The 17,479-nt window shown below is 53.4% G+C and overlaps 9 protein-coding genes across 9 annotated transcripts; 6 read left to right on the plus strand and 3 right to left on the minus strand.

The window, feature by feature from the left end:
- Window positions 1-143: 143 nt before the first annotated feature.
- Window positions 144-622, minus strand: LMH87_000776 (uncharacterized protein; the record flags this gene model as incomplete). The annotated part of the gene is made up of 4 exons (XM_056198741.1): window positions 144-150; window positions 247-287; window positions 341-537; window positions 589-622. 4 exons carry the CDS (start codon window positions 620-622, stop codon window positions 144-146), a joined length of 279 nt encoding a protein of 92 aa, XP_056055661.1.
- A 1,325-nt stretch (window positions 623-1,947) lies between these two features.
- Window positions 1,948-3,402, plus strand: LMH87_000777 (uncharacterized protein; the record flags this gene model as incomplete). The annotated part of the gene is made up of 1 exon (XM_056198743.1): window positions 1,948-3,402. The coding sequence occupies one exon, from the start codon at window positions 1,948-1,950 to the stop codon at window positions 3,400-3,402; it is 1,455 nt and encodes a 484-aa protein (XP_056055662.1).
- Window positions 3,403-4,660: 1,258 nt separating this feature from the next.
- On the plus strand, window positions 4,661-5,252 carry LMH87_000778 (uncharacterized protein; the record flags this gene model as incomplete). The annotated part of the gene is made up of 3 exons (XM_056198744.1): window positions 4,661-4,817; window positions 5,038-5,121; window positions 5,185-5,252. The coding sequence occupies 3 exons, from the start codon at window positions 4,661-4,663 to the stop codon at window positions 5,250-5,252; spliced, it is 309 nt and encodes a 102-aa protein (XP_056055663.1).
- Window positions 5,253-5,277: 25 nt separating this feature from the next.
- Window positions 5,278-6,351, plus strand: LMH87_000779 (uncharacterized protein; the record flags this gene model as incomplete). Its single annotated transcript, XM_056198745.1, has 1 exon — window positions 5,278-6,351. One exon carries the CDS (start codon window positions 5,278-5,280, stop codon window positions 6,349-6,351), a length of 1,074 nt encoding a protein of 357 aa, XP_056055664.1.
- A 1,199-nt stretch (window positions 6,352-7,550) lies between these two features.
- LMH87_000780 (uncharacterized protein) lies at window positions 7,551-9,272 on the plus strand (the record flags this gene model as incomplete). The annotated part of the gene is made up of 1 exon (XM_056198746.1): window positions 7,551-9,272. The coding sequence occupies one exon, from the start codon at window positions 7,551-7,553 to the stop codon at window positions 9,270-9,272; it is 1,722 nt and encodes a 573-aa protein (XP_056055665.1).
- A 514-nt stretch (window positions 9,273-9,786) lies between these two features.
- On the minus strand, window positions 9,787-10,122 carry LMH87_000781 (uncharacterized protein; the record flags this gene model as incomplete). Its single annotated transcript, XM_056198747.1, has 1 exon — window positions 9,787-10,122. The coding sequence occupies one exon, from the start codon at window positions 10,120-10,122 to the stop codon at window positions 9,787-9,789; it is 336 nt and encodes a 111-aa protein (XP_056055666.1).
- Window positions 10,123-10,373: 251 nt separating this feature from the next.
- Window positions 10,374-11,510, plus strand: LMH87_000782 (uncharacterized protein; the record flags this gene model as incomplete). Its single annotated transcript, XM_056198748.1, has 5 exons — window positions 10,374-10,424; window positions 10,488-10,794; window positions 10,867-10,968; window positions 11,044-11,271; window positions 11,323-11,510. 5 exons carry the CDS (start codon window positions 10,374-10,376, stop codon window positions 11,508-11,510), a joined length of 876 nt encoding a protein of 291 aa, XP_056055667.1.
- Window positions 11,511-11,576: 66 nt separating this feature from the next.
- On the minus strand, window positions 11,577-12,645 carry LMH87_000783 (uncharacterized protein; the record flags this gene model as incomplete). The annotated part of the gene is made up of 3 exons (XM_056198749.1): window positions 11,577-11,624; window positions 11,674-12,176; window positions 12,246-12,645. The coding sequence occupies 3 exons, from the start codon at window positions 12,643-12,645 to the stop codon at window positions 11,577-11,579; spliced, it is 951 nt and encodes a 316-aa protein (XP_056055668.1).
- A 1,776-nt stretch (window positions 12,646-14,421) lies between these two features.
- On the plus strand, window positions 14,422-15,980 carry LMH87_000784 (uncharacterized protein; the record flags this gene model as incomplete). Its single annotated transcript, XM_056198750.1, has 5 exons — window positions 14,422-14,614; window positions 14,664-14,755; window positions 14,803-14,987; window positions 15,071-15,562; window positions 15,611-15,980. 5 exons carry the CDS (start codon window positions 14,422-14,424, stop codon window positions 15,978-15,980), a joined length of 1,332 nt encoding a protein of 443 aa, XP_056055669.1.
- Window positions 15,981-17,479: the final 1,499 nt, after the last annotated feature.

Consider the following 17,479-nt stretch of genomic DNA (forward strand, 5'->3'; position numbering starts at 1 on the left):
CAGTGGACCCTAGTTGGTCACTGCGAATGGGGACAACGACAAAAGGGTGGAAGAGAGTAAAGGGATAAAGAAGATGAAGTAAACCATCTCTCAATTCTTTCTTATAGCTGGCAGATTCCTGAAACTAGCGGCGCCTGTTTTTGTCATTCACTTGCTCAGACTGTCAGCCTCGATGTGGTCATTTGCCAATATTGGCAACTATTTTGGCCATCTATGGTAAAATACACAGTCCGGACTCGCTCTCACCTCTCACCGGCGAAGCTTGTCTCGGCGAAAGCCAAACCAGGCTACTGGCGGTATGCAAATCGGGCATTTATCCTCGCAGTGCCGGGGTCTGCACCTGACTAGACTGTCTTGTGCCGAAGCCATGATACTGGTAGAACATGGTGTGAGCGGCGAATCCCTCGCCCCTCTGTGGTCTGCAGTTTCGTCTCATCAGCACTAGCTCTAGCACCATCGCCATGCGCCCATCTGCCGACCACAGCGCCCCATGTAGTCCAATTTGCATGCAATCGAGCATCATACATGCATGGGTCGCTTAAAGGCCGTCAGCATACCAGTAGGGTTACTGCACAGCATGTTCCGTACCTACGTCGCAGCGCAGCGCAGCGGCCACCGACATTGCACGTGGGCAGGGCTATGATGGGCGGCGCCGACAATGTTTATTAACGAATGGCGCTACGAGAAAACGTGCACTCTGCCTTTGATGGCCTTTGATGGAAAAATAATTAACCAAGGGATTAATTGACGACCTCGGGCCAGGCAGGTTGTGTAAGGCAGGGATCGTCGGTGTCCCGCCGCTGACGGCCGCTTTACCCGTCCGGGCAAAGAAGAACTTCGCGAAAGCCGGCTTTTTCGCACACCGATGGAAGAGGCGCCCTGCAGCCAAGGTGAGAGTGATCTTGAAGAGTCCGGCTGACGTGTGGGAGGGCAGTATCACGAAAGTGTGACAATGGCCAGCGTCTCGCCAGGCACATTGCAGTTTAGAAGCCTAGCATGCACCGGGAACTCGGGGCATGTGCGCGCAGCAGCCGTGGGGGGCACCAACGGTTCGTTCCCGGCGCGGTGGAATCGGAATTGCACCGAAAGGGCCCGTGAGGTCAATGCAGCATTGAATGGAGATGGGGACGTGCCGTGCAGGCATTGGCCAGGTGGCGATGTGAACACTGATCTTCACAGCCAAGTCTCACTTGATTGGATTACCCATTTTGTCTGACTTGACTGCGCGAAAAATACAGACCGTCCATGCGCTGTAAGACTGATGACGGAAGACCGTAGGTAGACTTGCCCCTCTATTGGAAACATGGCGAGTGTTGGGTTACATTCTGCATTTAATAGCCCACAAATCACTATAGCTGCGCACTACTAATTCGCGTTGCTCGCTCGGCTTATATCACCTCCCCAGTCTTGCGGTAGGACAGTCGGAATGGAGTTCTTTACGATGGGTTCTGGATTTGCGTGCTGGGACAAGGGCTTATTCTTTACAAAACCTGGTGACTTGCAACGTCTTCCGAGACACCGTTGCTGCCCGTCCCCTCTTTCCTCAACCGCTGAAAAGGGTCTCACCACTCGTTCCCGCGGTCTTATCGCACCCAAGACCTGTCACCCTGTTTGCCGTATTAACTGGCACTTGGAGCCCGCACTTGGAGAATTGTCAAGTCTGAAGGGGTTTCTTTCTTCTTTTGCGCTCTACAAGCGTCGGTGATACAACTAAGATTCTAGTGCAAGCAGTTGGTGCAGCGCACGCAAAATTGTACCATCGTGAACAAGCCAACGCGGACTGAGAGGTCTTAGACAAAATAAGGGCCAAGCCTCACAACTCATCACATCCGAGACTCCTGAATTCCCGGGGCCAGGCAAGATTGGGAAACCACGACCAACCCCTCTCGCCACCCCTCCTCATCCCCTTTTTACTTTTACAGTTTTCTCAAGACAACGGCAGCAAAAATGTCGATATCCGACGATGAGGGCTACGGCTCCAGCCAGGCGCCACTGGTCCGGCGCGACGAGGTTGAGCTGCAGCGCATCTACCGAAAGATCGACTGGGTCATCCTGCCGCTCATGTTCATGTGCTACTTTCTCGAGTTCCTCGACAAGATCCTCATCGGCTACGCCAACGTCATGGGCCTCGAAAAGGACCTGCACCTCAAGCCCGGCCAGTTCCAGTGGCTGGCGACGGTGCTGTACATTGGCATGGCGGCCGCGCAGCTGCCGCAGGGCGCGCTCATCCAGCGCTACCCCGTCAGCAAGGTGCTCGGCGCCAACGTCTTCTTCTGGGGCGTGCTCGTCTGCTGCATGGCCGCCGCGCGGGATTTCGCCGGCATCGCCGTCCTGCGCACCCTGCTCGGCGTGCTCGAGGCCGTCGTCGCGCCGGCGCTCATCATGGTCACGACGCAGTGGTACACGAAGCAGCAGGCCGTGCCGCGCATGGGGCTCTGGTACAGCGGCATCGGCTTCGGCCAGATTGTCGGCGGCCTGATCTCGTGGGCGGCCCAGCATGCCAAGAACACGTCATTTCAGAGCTGGCGCATCATGTTTGCGGTCGCCGGCGTCGTCAACGTCGTGACTGGCGTTGCCGTCTTCTTCTTCCTCCCCAAGAACTTGGAATCGGCCAAGTTTCTCAGCGAAAAGGAAAAGGACATTGTTCAGCAGAGCCTACTCATGGACCAGGCCGGCAACGGTCAAAAGGTCTTTCACTGGTCAGGCATCCGGGAAGCACTGGTCGACATGCAGGTCCTACTATTTGTCCTCTTCACCCTGGCCACCGTCATTCCTTCCGGCTTCATCACGTCCTTTTCTGCCGTGGTGATTCGATCCTTTGACTTTGGCCCGATGGAAGCGGCCCTACTCAACATGCCGTCGGGTGCCGTGACCATCATCGGTACCACGGTGTCGACAGTCGCAATTTTGTACAACTTTCCCCGGTGGCTCGGCATGGTGCTGTTGCTCATCCCCAGCATGCTTGGCGCCGGGCTCATGTCTTTTGCCAAATCAAAAGGCGCTGCACTCACTGGTGTATACTTGATCAACTTGGACATTGCGCCGCTTGTATTGCTATTCAGCATGGTGGGTGCCAATGTTCAGGGATACACGAAGAAGGTCTTTGTGACTGGGGCGGTGTCGTTTGCCAATGCATGCGCGTGCATCATCGGACCGCAGACATTTCGACCAGAAGACGCTCCGCAATATATACCGGCCAAGATTACCGTATTCTGCGTCACTGGGCTAGGCATTGTCGTTGCTGTGCTTTTGCGAATATTGTATGGGGTGCGTAATCGCGGCAATGCGGCCGCGAGAAGAGCAGCCGTCGATGCGATTGCTCGAGGAGAGGCCGATGCCACAAAGGTTCTGAATGAGGAAGAGACTGATCTGAAAAACAACAAATTTATATATGTGTATTAAGCGAAGATAATGATGATTCATGGCAATGATGGTTCATGGCAAAGATACTGGGCCGGGGAAACAATAGTTCGGTAGTCTCTAAATTGAGATCTCAACTGGAAATCACAGAGATAGTTATATGGTGCTCAAGAATCGCAAGTGCTACAACTCATGTTTTTAGTGCAAGTGATACGAATTTATGGGCTTATTCAACGGACATGAAGGCATGTTTTGCCAAGAGCAGGCGGAGGCACACTCTACAGCGGCAGAGTACGGCAGTAGATTTGAGCATGAACATTCCCTCTCCTTTTAAAAGTAGCGCTGTCTTGGCCGCTCTTTCGCGCCTGAACGGACCAGGTCCATACTTAGCCGATGGGCAAAGTGCATGCGAACACCTAACAACGCCATGGTCTTACATGGGACGGCCACTCTGGGAAACCCTGTGGCAAAGCCAAGCGGGTGGAGTTCAAGGGCAAACATGCTGATGTGTGAGGCGTTGATTCAGGGTTAGAGTAACTAATGCAACAGTGGTTTCGACTAACAAGCCTTCGCTAAATACCCGATCGATCCTGTGCGGAAAATGCGCGGTGCTGTGTAAGCCACGCCCCAAAATAGCCTGGCAACGTCATCCGCCGCACATAAGGACTAACTAACCATGTAACTAGTTGACGGCCCTGCAAAAGCCCCCCTCACCGGCGGTCGCTGAGCGCTATCCGACGCAAGCCACCGGCCGGCCGCGAAATTGCCCAAAGCAGCTTGAACAGTGGGCAAGGCCTCCACTGCCGTCGGTACCAAGACTGGCAGGATCGCTGGAACAAAGCTCCGAATGTTTCTGGCTTCGTGACGGCCAGGTTCCGCCGGGCACCAAGAGCCTGAACAGGTATGACGGCCACGCCTCGACAACTGGCTGTGCAACTTTGCATCCGTGGGCATTCGGCGGGGCGGCGCATCGCCGTTGTCTCACCACGATCTGATGGACCAAGCAGCAAAAAAGGCAAGGAAAAAATGGGGTCGCATCTCGGATCAGAACAATTGCACCCTGCAGCATCGTCTTTTCCGTCCACTGACAGCTCGCCTCTTTTTTCATTTGCGACGGCTGCAGTGCTGCGCTAGACACTGCTGTGTCGGCAGCGGGCGACTCGTGGGGGTGGATTGGATTGGGATGGCAGCGTCGCAACGATGGGTGAGCCTCGGGGGTTTTTTTTCTGCTTTAACCCAAGGGGCGATCTGCAAAAGCTCTCCGCGGCCCAGTAGCTTTTTGACTGCACTTTTGTTGTGTATGCCCCGCGGATATGACTGGCATGGCGGGCAAGATGGAGCGACATCCGAGCTGGCACTGGCCTTTCCCCCCGAACCAATCGCAGTACGAGTAAGCTTCTTTCCGCTGCTCTTTTCTGCCTGGGTCTGGTGGTCCCTATGCGACGCCGCCAACCAGGGTCAGCCCAAGAACAAGGCCAGGTCAAGCCCACAAAAAGTTTCCAAGGGATTTGGTGGTTGAGTAGCGCCCAGCGCGGACCGCCAAGCTGGAGAATATGACATGAGGCGGCGCCGTGTAGAAACGTATTAGTTTTCAAAAGGCCCTGAATTCTGGGCCCTCGTGTGGAAGTGGCCGACCATGAGAGAAAAAGGCCAAGCTTTCCCTCTTTACGTTCACAGTCTATAAGTCATCCTCGCCAGTTCGCCTAAACGACTTGCTATACACTACGTCGACGCACAATCGCGGCATTGGAACCATCGAGAGTACGGAACACTTGCCAGATTCCGAACATTGTGTTTCTGAGCGCAACTGCTTATTTTCACAAGAGCACTCGACGACTGCTTATTTCCTGGTGTTCATTACGAGGCAGAAATCGCTGCAGCAGTACGGTTGAAACTGCCCTCACAACTCACTCCGACATGCCTTCGAAAGTCGACATGCCGATCGAGGCACCAGCCCTGGTGGCAGTGACAGGCGCCAATGGCTTCATTGCCCAGCACTGCATCGCCGCATTGTTAGCAAAGGGATACCGCGTTGTCGGCACCGTGCGTTCAGAGACCAAAATCGATGGTGTAAAACAGACCCACGGCTCGCACCCTAAATTATCCGTCGTCACGGTCAGCGACATCACAAGCCCACGCCAGTACCTCGAGGTCCTCGGACCCTTGTCGCCCGCTGCTGTCCTACACCTGGCGGCACCATTCCACTACAACGCCACCGATTTCGAAAAGGAGCTCATGGTGCCGGCCGTCCAAGGGTCCACCGCTATCCTCGAAGCGTGCGCCGGCATCAAGTCCGTCAAGAGAGTCGTGCACACCAACAGCTTCGCCTGCATCTACGACGCCGCCGCGGGGCCGCGGCCGGACAAGACGTATACCGCCAGGGACTGGAGCCCGCTGACGTACCAGGACGGCGTCGAGGCCCCCAACGCGCCGACGGCCTACCGCGCGAGCAAGACGGCCGCCGAGCGCGCGGCCTGGCGGTTCATGGAGGACAACAGCCATGCCGGCCTGGGCTTCGACCTCGTCAGCCTCTGCCCTGCCATGGTCTTTGGGCCCTTTCTGCCCAAGGCGAAGCCGCGCGCCGTCGCCGACGTCAACACGAGCAACCTCATGGTCTGGGGCGTGGCGGGCGCGGGGCGTGACGCGGCCGTGCCGCCCACAAAGGGTCCCGTCTGGGTCGACGTGCGTGACGTGGCCGACGCCCACGTCAGGGCGCTGGTGGTGCCCGAGGCCGGCGGCGGCAGATATCTGCTAGCGCAGGGCGTCTACTGCAACCAGGAGCTCGCCGACGTCGCGCGGGAGGTGATGTCCTCGCACCAGGGCAGGATCCCGGTGGGAGATCCGGGGAAGCGCGAGGCCGACACGCACTTTGGCGTCGACGCGACGGAGACGGAGCGGGTGCTCGGTGTGTCGTGGCGGGGCCTCGATGATTGCTTGCGCGACCTGCTGCCCCAGCTTTTTGAGATTGAGAAACAGCAAAGCGCGAAGTAGTGTTTCTCTGTTGGAGAATTGTCAGCAGTAAGGATGACACTGGCGAGCTTGCGAAGGGGTTTAGCATTGAGGATTGATGTAGGCGCGAGCGAGCGAGCGAGCGATACCACGCACTACGGAGTTTTGGGAGTACATGGGCGAATGCTCACATCGGTCCGGTGTTACGAGTCATGTATTTGTTAAATATTGTAAGCCACAGTATAACTAGCGAAATTTCAAGACCTGGTCTGCTTTGTCATGTTGATGTGCATTCGTTTCACAAGTCTACTCTGATGACGGCTCCATCCAAAAATCGCCTTTTAGTCGGCCGCAACAACGGCATAACCTCTGCTGAGTATAGGCTGCCATGTGTCCTAGTCGTACAGCAGTTGCCCTTTGTACGGTATGCATCCACAATTGATACCTCTGGTGCCATGCGCATAGGTGACCAGTGGATAATTGACTATGGCCGGTATGGAAGGCAGTGTTGGACAAGCACAAGGCTGAGCAGATACGGCCGCGCTTACGGCGTTGCGCGGACTGCTGCACTGCCAGATCGAGACATTGCCGTAAAGTGTCGCAATTCTATCACATATTAAGCAATGTCGTAAGCGTTTTGCTGTTCCTGCTAATTGACGGTGGCTCGCGGCCTGATGTCAAGAACCGTTGTACAGCAGAAGAGTAAGAAACGACGACTAGTTGTATGATGGACAGCCCATTCAATTGATACAACATGAAGCATTCAATCGTATTCAGCACTAATCTTGATTTATAGAATGATTGTCTATTTAATCTTCTCTCTTTTCTTTCTCGCTGCACCAAAGAGGGTAACAGCCTTGGTTCACAGTACACGTATTTCGAGAATCTTCTGTGTCTAACTCATTTATATGTATTTATTGTAAATCTACGCGATGAGATATACGGAAGTGTTTATCAGACATTTACGTGGAAAATGGGAAAATGTGATGGGCTTTTGGCATTCGACTGGCCAGGGTAGCTGGTCGGCGCTGCAGCTACTTATTTGCCGCCTTTGCCAGTCACTGCCATAAGACGCTGGTCGGGCTGTAAAATAGGTCCTCTAGCCGGTTTCATCACTCTCAGCTGTACAGCTACATCTAATTTCCATCCCAGACGACAGTGGCATCTAATCCAATCGGGACGGATTACGTATATTGGCCTACCTCATCTTTCGCTTGCAGTTTTATCGAGCGGAGAGCGGCATGGAGAAACAGGCGCTCCTTGGGGGGCCAACCGCCCAGCCACGACCGACCCAGCGTCAACGAGCGACATCCAAAAACGCGCTTTTCATCGCAGTTGTTACGTTGTGGGCATTAGCTTCCTGGCATTTCTTTATTCCTTACAGGAATCCATGGCCGCACAGCGCTGAACCGGGGATGCGAGAGTATGCGGGGGAGTCAATCGAGTGGCGGTTGTGTGGTGACATCACCGGCCATGACCTCGAATGCAGCACTGTCGACGTGCCAATGGATCAATTCAATGCGACAAACTCCAGAAACAAAACCTTCCAGATCCCTCTCGTTCGCATGCGCGGCAGAAATGCCACCAATAATCTACTTGTCAACCCTGGCGGGCCGGGCGCGAGCGGCATCAGCTATGTCTACGGCGCTGGCGAGAAGCTCAGCAAGCTCATCGGGGAGGACTTTCACATCATCGGGTTCGATCAAAGGGGGGTCAATTCCTCAACTCCCGAGGCGACATGCTATGTCGATGCAGAATCGCGAGAGAGGCTCCGGCCCAGACGCTCGACGGACCTCATACGGGACAGCCCCTACCTGTACGCGTGGTCGACTAACTACGTGCGTGCCTGCCAAGAAAATTCCGGAGATCATTTTAAATACATCAATACACCGCAGACAGCCGCCGACATGAATAGCATTATTGATGCCCTTGGACAGAAACATATGTACTACTGGGGCATAAGCTACGGCTCACTGCTTGGCCAGGTCTACGCTACGCTCTTTCCTGAGCGGTCGGAGCGTATAGTCATCGACGGCGTCACGGATCAAGCTTACTGGTTTGAAGAGTTGATGGAAACGCAACGATATGATGACACTGGCGCCGTTGTTGACGGCTTCTTTGAAGAGTGCGTCCTTGCTGGAGACGCTTGCGCACTGAGCAAGTTTGGCAAGACCGGTCCGGAGCTGCGAGAAAACGTGACTAGCGTCATCAACTCGTTGTACAAAAGCCCGGCCAGTGTGTATATAAATGGTACCGTATATGGTACCGTCGACGATTTCGATTTGCGAATCCGGAGTCTCTTCCAAGAGATGTATTCACCTGCCCACTGGCCCGCGCTTGCCCAGCGACTAGCGGATCTCCAAGAGGGTAACGCGACGGGCGTGTTTTTATCCTACGTCAAGGACAATGCACTTGACAATGTTCCAGAGGCCAATCTTGCCGTTCAAATGAACGATGGTCAGTCTGGACCGGCATTCTGGCCACAGGGCCGGATGCCCTTGATGGAGAAGCTGCTGCCGTACTTTGACAAGTACCGGTTTGCCCTCGGCGACATGATGGACTTTCACGTGAAGCAGAAGTGGACGACTCCGAAAACTCACACCTACAGGCCAAAGACAAAAGTCGAAACTACGTCTCCGCTCTTGATTTTGTCAACGACCTATGACCCCGTGTGTCCCTATGCTGCTGCACAAAGCGCGCAGAAGACGTTTGTCGGGTCGCGTCTTGTTGCTCTTGACGCATATGGTCATGCATCCATTGCGATGCCAAGTTTGTGCATGGCAAACCACGTACGTGCATACTTTGAGAATGGAGCTCTACCCGAAGAGAATGTTGTGTGCAAGCCCGATGGGGCATATTTCCCGAATGGTGAAGAGGTCGCAGATCATCCGTACCCTCTGGAACAGCAAGAGCTTCTGACCGCACAAAGTGCTTTGGCGGACATGCATCGCGCTTTTTTGTAATTGTTATATATAATATAGATGAATAGAAATCGGCCGACCACTAGTTGCGGATGGCATGTTCTCTCTCTTGATCGTTTGGCGTGACTCATCTTCTACCATTCAAAGCCCATTGTGGCTCGCAGGAAGATATTGTCATGCGATTGTATTTTTTTTTGTTTTGCTATGATGTACAATAACGAAATTGCAGATGAGACGATTGTGCACTTATGTATGTCTCGGGCCATGGCCTTCAGCCATGCGCATCAGCTGAATTGGCACATGCTTGCCGTGCTGAGAACTGGACGCCGCAGTGGCAAAGATAGCTCGAGTGAGAGCCAAGGGCGTTTGCCTGCGAGCGGAAGTATGAGTTAGGTCGCTAGCTGGCCGTTAAATATAATATAGCTACGCTGAGAAATTGCTGACTTTGTTCGATGCCGATAATGCGGATGCTAGGCCGATCTGGAGTGATCAACCACGGACTGCGGCTGTACCCGTGCCGCAGCCCTATACAGACGGCGCGTACACCCGCACATGTCTACTTCGTCGGCGAGCTTTGCTTGCAGGCACACTTTTGCACAGCGTTGCTCGTCGCCTCCTGCACGGATGTGGCTACTTGGAACGCTTTGCTCGCGTCGTCCTGCGTCACGTCCAGGAGCCGCTCCAGCGCCGCCGACATTGTCCGGCTGCCGCTAAAGGCTGCGGCGCAATAGGGCCACAAGCGACGTGTTGACGTTGCTGTCCAAAGCGGCGCCCAAGGCGTTGTTGCTAGCCGACTGCCGGTCTGAGCCGCTGCTGGGTCATTATTATCTGCTGCTACTGCTGACATCCCAAAATCGATGACATCAAAGACGTTTTGATTAGCGCTGAACATCGTCTAGCGTACCTTCCCATTCCCGCATCAACCAAGCGCTCGCTCCAACTCCGCCAGTGATGGGCTTGTAACCCCGCTATGTCCGGCTATCCAGACACCATTATAAATCAGACATCAACAAGTGACCCGTGTCAGCTTCATCCCAATACTCCGAAGAAGATAAATACTTCTTTACATTCCTCCGAGTTCAAACTTTCAGCCCAGCCCATACAGATTGAATTGGTGAACCTCGGATACAGCAGCACTCAACAATGGCTTCCGCAGTAAAGACCATCGTCGCCACTGGCGTTTCTTCAGGCCTGGTAGGTCCTTTTTTCTCTTACGAAACGTGATTTTTTCTTCTTCTTGATTTTAACACGCCGCAGGGACTTGAAGCGCTCAAGCAACTCCTCCAGGCGCCGCAAACCTACCGTGTAGTCACGGGCGCCAGGAACACGTCCGGCCTGGAGCAGTCGCTCAAAGACATCAGCTTTGAGTCCGCCAACAAGGTCGACGTGCTTCCCCTGGACCTTGCCGATCTCAAAGGCACAAAGACATTTGCCGAAGACGCGCTACGCAAGATTGGCGATGCCAAGATTGACTATCTCTTCCTCAACGCCGCCATTACGAACCCTGCTGTAGCGAACCCGCGTGGCTACCGATGGTGCGAGTCGGCTGTGGTCAACCATGTTTGTAAGTGACTTGCCATGATTCCAATCGCTACGATTTTCATGAGGCAAAAAGCTAATTGTGCATCTTACACAGCTCAATTTTATCTTGTGCATCTTTTGCGTGAGAAGCTGGTCGCGTCCAAGTCGCGCATCGTATTTGTGTCTTCGGGCGCCGTGACATCTGTCTCTGACACCAGTAAGTTGCCCCTCTCGAGAGAGTTGACTGCGCAGGATATGATCTGGTTTGCTGACACTTTGGTTCTCAAAACAGGCGGACTGGAGGATGCATTGAAATCCGGATCCGGCACCGGAGAGATGCAATTGTATTCCTTGACCAAGTTTGCTCAGCTGCTCGGCGCGCACTGGTGGCGTCGTGAGCTCAAAGGTGTCTGCGACGTCGTCGCCGTCTCCCCTGGCCTCGTTCCCGGAACGGGGCTTGGTCGTGGCAGCGGCATCAAGCTGCCCACAGGATCCCCCGATGCCAAGACAGTCCCGCAAGGTACGTTGCAGCTCTACACGAAGGGAAACCCACGCTGATTATGGATTTTAGGTGCTCAAAGTATGCTTGCTGCTCTTACGCGGTCAGACTTCCCTGAAGATCCCGATCGCATCTTTCTGACCAGCTGGGGCGAGTGGTGGGACAAGTCTGTCTTTGAGAAGTCGTTGGACAAACAGCTACAGGACAAGTGGTCGTTTTCCAAGGAGGACATTGAGAAGGAGGCAGGGATCTCGGTATAAAATACACCATACATGTATTAGAGTTGCCATTTATATGATATAAAATGTCTATAATATGCATCTCCGTCAAAAGATGGCAACACCGTTAGGTGGGCTGGCGACGCCACCTCTGACCTGGACTTTTGTTAGCTATGTATAAATCGATTCTCGACAGCAAACTCACATAAATGGGCATGCTACTGAAGAAAAAAGTCCAACGCCTTCTTTTTTGACATTCCTCACTCAGCTTCTTCAGATTAAACAGTTCGCCAATCGGCATGCCCCAGCCTGGAAGCAGCCACTCATGGAGCACAAACTCGTGCTGCGGAAACGGCATGGCCTCCATGGCCGGCTGGTCGCCCGCAATCGCCGCGAAGCCATTGTCCCAGATCCAGCGCAGCGTCGCCTTGGAGCTCTCAAGGCCAATGGTAGCTGGGGCATATTCTTTGGTGAGCTCAGCCTTTGATTCGTCGGTCAAGCTGTCGTAAGACTCAGTGAACCCGGTACGAATGAAGAGAATGTCGCCCTGCTTGAAAGTGGTGCCCTGGCTGGCTGCCACCTGACCTAGGGCCTCGGCGGTGATGGAGTACTGGCTGTGCACGTTGACGTTGAGTCCTTCTTTCTTGGCCCAAGCCGCCCAGTCTAAAAGCACACCGCGACCGACAATGCCGCCGGTTTCGACCCAGGCTATCATCATGACAGCTGTCAGTCATCGGTCCTAGGACAGCCAGCTTCTGAAGAACGACGTAGACGTACCTTGCGTGCCAATCCTGTCGGAGGCCATTATCTGCTCCTGCGTCGTGCCATTGTAAAATCGGCCACACTCTCGAGCGCCGTAGTGGCGAAAGCCATCCCACTGCGTGCTCGACTGGGTGTTGAAGGTGACAATGTCGTCATTGACGGCCCTCGGCGCCTTGTTCACGATGCTGTGGTGGAAGGCCTGTCTGTTAAATGCAGGCGGCTGCATGCTGTCCAGCGGCCAGTCCGTCGCCACGCGCGTGCCGTCCAATATTTCCTTGGCGGCGTTGGTGGTCGTCTCGGGCGTCAGCAGATTGAGGGCGCCGAGCTCGTCGTCGTCGCCGTATAAACCCCACGCATTGCCGGGCGGTCCGTCCTTGCGGAGCGGGAGCGAGTCAAAGGAGGGTCTGACGGCCATGGCTGCTGCTCTTTCTTGTCCAGATAGTTTTCGTATGGTCTAAAAAATAGAAGACGACAGTCTGGGCTTTTCTCGAAGAGGCTTTGTCGATGCCGACGGCTGTAAAAGAGGGGAGCGACCTCGGTTGCGGAGGTCTTGGCTGTATCCGCGGATCCGCGCCGCTAACTAGTCGGTGTTCCGATGAGCAAGCTAGTAGTCTGGGGTATGCTCCGCCGTTTACCTCCTCGCAGTCCGTGCTAAGCAGGGTTTTTCTTCCCGTCCGCGGCGAGCTTCAATTATTGCTTTGGCGGGGATGGCGTTTGTGAAAATGCAGGAGATGCGCAGTCTGAGCCAAGCCGGATCCTTTCCGCGAATCGAGCAGCCGGCGCCATCTGATCGAATATCGCCACTCGATCGGAAACTGCGGCTTGACAAATCACTCATCATGTCACTTCATCGATTCTCATAAAACGCTATTGACATGGTGCCCACCGAGATGCAAGTGATCATGTTTGCGTCTCCTCCGCAAGGACCAAGCTGCCACTCGGTCGCCAACGAGAGGCGTGGCTGCCTATCCTGTCTTGCTCCTGTTCCAAGTCATATGGCCCGCTAGTAATGGTTTTTGGCAGAACCTCACAGGTGGAAGATGACCTGGTGCTCTGATTGGCTGCGCGGGTATGTGCCAGTGCTGGCCTAGCAAACCTTCTTGTTCCCGTGCGTGTAAGTCAGGGCGACATCATTCCTGAATTTTCACTTTATCCTCGGCCGTGTCCTATAATACGACATAAAAGAAACTGCCGAGTTCACGACAGATAACAGAGGGCCCATTGTTCAAAGTGCACAAAGTGGCTGCACATCATGGTACGTTGGCATTGAGGCCCAAAATAGGTAGGTCATCTAAAACAGCATTAGCCATGCCCATCTAGCAATAGCAACACTAATTACGGATGCAAAAACGCAATGCCAGAAGAAATAAGAGCGGTAGATCAAGATTACTTGCGTATCTTCGGCTGTGTTGGCATTTGGTGCAGTCGCATGCATTACCGCATCGGGCAGCGAACGCACCATGGCCAAGGAAAGTGAAGAAGGATGTGCGAGTACGTAGAAACAGCAGCAAGATGCATCAAAAACAAAAGTACTGCGTTCGAAAAAAATTCCACTGGATCGGGACGGTGGGCAGCTGCGAGCCACATAGCCAACGGCTGGCCGCCCACCAACAACGCGTCGTCGTTTGCACCAGCCGCCAGCTTGGCTCTCGCATCCGCGGCGACTCCGCGAGCTCTGCCGACCTCCCCATCAATTTCTTTTCTTATCGTCTATCCTCTCTTCAGTCGCTCGTTACTGCACAGTTCCGCCTCTTTCAAATTGTTCCCTTATCTTTCCCCTCACAGTCGTTACATCCACGATCTTTTTACAGTTTGAGCCGTCTTGGTAAGAAGCTCCGCCCTCAATGCAACCCGTTCCGTACCACTCCACCGTCATGATCCCAGCCGCGCTACCGGTTTCTATATCAGAAACACTCAGTGGCAAATCTGCCGTGCCTGAAATCGTGATCAGAAGACCCGAACCGGTGCCTTGGTCCATTGTCGCCGTTGATGTGCCGAAAACTCTATCTGCGGCATTCGCTCCCCATGATGGGACTGGGGGGTTCGACCGAACGGATATATAGACCCGACAAAAGAACGCAATGGGAAGATTCACTTTGCTAACTAAAACTTCTGTTCTAGATCTGCTCTCCATACTCACTCTCTATCTGTGTCAACCGCCTCTCCATCCCTGCGCACTCGACAAGGCAGCATGGCCCTACCTACGATAAGCGGAGAAACACTCGACATTCGATCTCCTCGTCCAATTTCCCCCGACTCTGCCGATCTTTCCTCCTCTAATCCTTGCAACGAACATGAGCCACACCATATCGGGGTCCCGGATAGTGGCCGTCGGGCCTGGCTGGTTGTGTTTGGTGGCTTCCTCAATTTTACAGCCTCTTTCGGTGCGTTTGTCCCTGGCCGTATTCCAAGCTTGACTGACATCTGCACCAGGCCTCCTCAACTCCTTTGGTACTTTTGAGGCACAATATGAACGCAGCATGCAATTGCCTACGTCTACCGTTACTTGGATAGGCAGCTTGCAGGTGCGCACCCAACGGCCCTTGCCCGACCTCCAACTTACACTCTCTAGATGTTCATTCTTTTCCTCAGCGGTATCCTTGTCGGTCCTGCTTTCGATAAATGGGGAGCTCGCAAACTCATGCTCTCTGGAACTTTCCTCTGCCTCGTCGCTTTCATCAGCTGCAGCTTTGCTACAAGGTTCTATCAGTTTCTTCTTGCCCAAGGATTCCTGTTCGGCCTAGGCTGTGCACTTTTGTAAGTACCCGCTGATCTTTGAACCACATCGTTCTAGTGATTCCTTATTCTTTCTCGTTACTTATTGTATTCTAACATGCCAGATTCTACCCAACTACGAGCGCTGTCTCGGAATGGTTTGATAAAAGACGTGGTCTTGCTCTTGGTCTCGTCTGCTCTGGAGCCTCCGCTGGCGGAATCCTTTGGCCCATGGTCTTGAACGAATTTTTTATGGACTTTAATGGCGCAAAGACTCATCGGCTGACCGCAGCCATCGCCATCCCTATGCTGCTCCTTTCCTGCGTCCTGGTTAGGGAGCGGCATGTCCGACTTGCCGGACATGATATGGCCGGAAACGAAGTTAAGGCTTCGCAAACCTCCATCTCCAAGGCGATTTGGGATACCCGCTTCTTAGGGCTCAGCAGTGCGCTACTTTTCATCAATTGTGGGATGATGGTTCCCTTCTTTTACATCCCGGGGTACGCCCAGGACAACGGCGTCGACACTACAATGTCAAACAACTTGCTTGCCATCTCCTATTCCGCATCGCTGGTCGGACGCATCTTCACCGGATGGGTTGCAGACCACATTGGCAGGTACATAACACATCGGCCAATACTGAAGAACAACGCTGACTTTTCAAGGTTCAATATGCTTATATTGATCTCCATTTTAACCAGTCTCGCCACCTTCTCTTTTATCTCGGCCAAGACGTTGACCACTTTTATTGCCTTCTCGGTCTTATTTGGTTTCTCATCTGGTGGCATTGTGCCTCTTGGTTCGGCTTGCGTTGCGCAGACAACGCCAGACATGGGTCACCTTGGACTTCGAATCGGCACCATGATGGCCATTTCCTCAATTGGCACTCTTGCTGGAGGCCCGGCCACAGGCGCTATCAAAGGGGCAACGCATGCTTGGCCTGGAGTTTTCATTTTTTGCGGCGCTGTCACCATGGCGGGTGCTGGAATACTCTGCGCTGTCAGGGTGGTGTCCAACAAGCGCCTCGTATTCTAGATGGCAAATGTCGGGCAAGAATTTCGCATTCACCTGCGCTTATGTTTGGGGACGGATTAAGTAAAGATACGGGCTTCACTACGACACGGTATTCATCCAATGTATCAATTTATTTTAAATGATAAGCCAATCTCGATGCCCTGGACCTATATGTTCTACATGACACCGGGAGGCATCAAATACTGCGCTAGCACTGCTATTAAAAGACGGCCAGATCTCATCTTGGGGATCGTGGTGCTTGGGCCATCAGATAGTTTGTCGAATCTGACCAATCAGTCGCCCTCGTTTGGCGCCCGCATCTGCCAATCGTGCAGATGGGCCCAAACTCTATCTAGTTTTATTCTTCTACTCGGCTTACTTGTTTTGGATAGCTTTGGGGGATCATATTTTGACTCTGATGCTACCTTTCTAGAATTCGCGATGGGTACAAGTCACATCGCGCCAAATGCTAAATGCGTGCTGCCTTGGGATGGCAGATGCCTGCTCCAACTGATTCATGAGCCCAGCAGAACGAGAGAAAAAAGACCATAGCGGCAGATAAGGAGATGGAGACGTGCGCTTCCGGTTTCTTCTTTTTCACGGCGATCGCTTCTCAGATGGAGAGTCTTACCATCCTGACGGTGGTCAGGTAAAGATAAGGTTGCATGAAGCTATTTGTTTAGGCCCAAAGACCACCAGCAAATAGGGAGTTGCAAGTGGCTCAAAGGGGCGAGTAGCACCAACCAAGTAGAATTTTCATCATGTGAGTTCTTGGCCATGCAGCTTGCCGATCGTTTGCTGTTCAAGTGCGCGAGCAAATCACGTTGGCTATGGAGGATTCGTAACGCAAGGGCGGTTGCAAGATGCTGGTCTCTGTCTGTGCGCATCCGGGCAGCTGACACCAACAGTGATGCGAAGAGCAAAATTCTCGTTGAGTCAGGTAAATGGGCTGCTGGTGCGAAAGCCCAACCCATTGCGCGCTGAGCGGCAACAGCCACTCTCAACTTGCCTCGCCCCTCCAGTCGGAGAACAACGACATCCCACAGTATCGTGATAGAAATGCATCTATGCAAGTGTCTATTCGCAAATTCATTTGGTTCTCTTTGGAGTATCAACAGAAATGCCTTCAATGATCCTTGAAAATGAATGCGAACGTGGAGACGATATCCGGTTGAGGCTCGTCCTACGACGATGAAATGACCAACTCGTACCGAGCACAACCATATATTTTTGTCTGGCGTTCTTACTCAGGTGACCTGTCAATACTGATATAATTGAAGCAAACAAGCTAATCTGGGTACCTTGCGTTGGGCGAGGATGTTGTGTAACTCGACAATGTCAGAAAGATGAGACCCCGTTGGGCTTTCACGACCAAGACAGCAGCAACGGCACCGTTCAAGCATGTATAAGCAACACCGTCTCCAACAATACGGATATCAACCTACTTCTTCTTAGCTTTCTTGTTCTATGCATTTTTGCAAAAAGCAAATATCTCCGCCCTTGCAGTATCTTTCGTCATA

Source organism: Akanthomyces muscarius, chromosome 6 (genome assembly GCF_028009165.1).
Source record: "Akanthomyces muscarius strain Ve6 chromosome 6, whole genome shotgun sequence".
NCBI lineage: Eukaryota > Fungi > Ascomycota > Sordariomycetes > Hypocreales > Cordycipitaceae > Akanthomyces > Akanthomyces muscarius.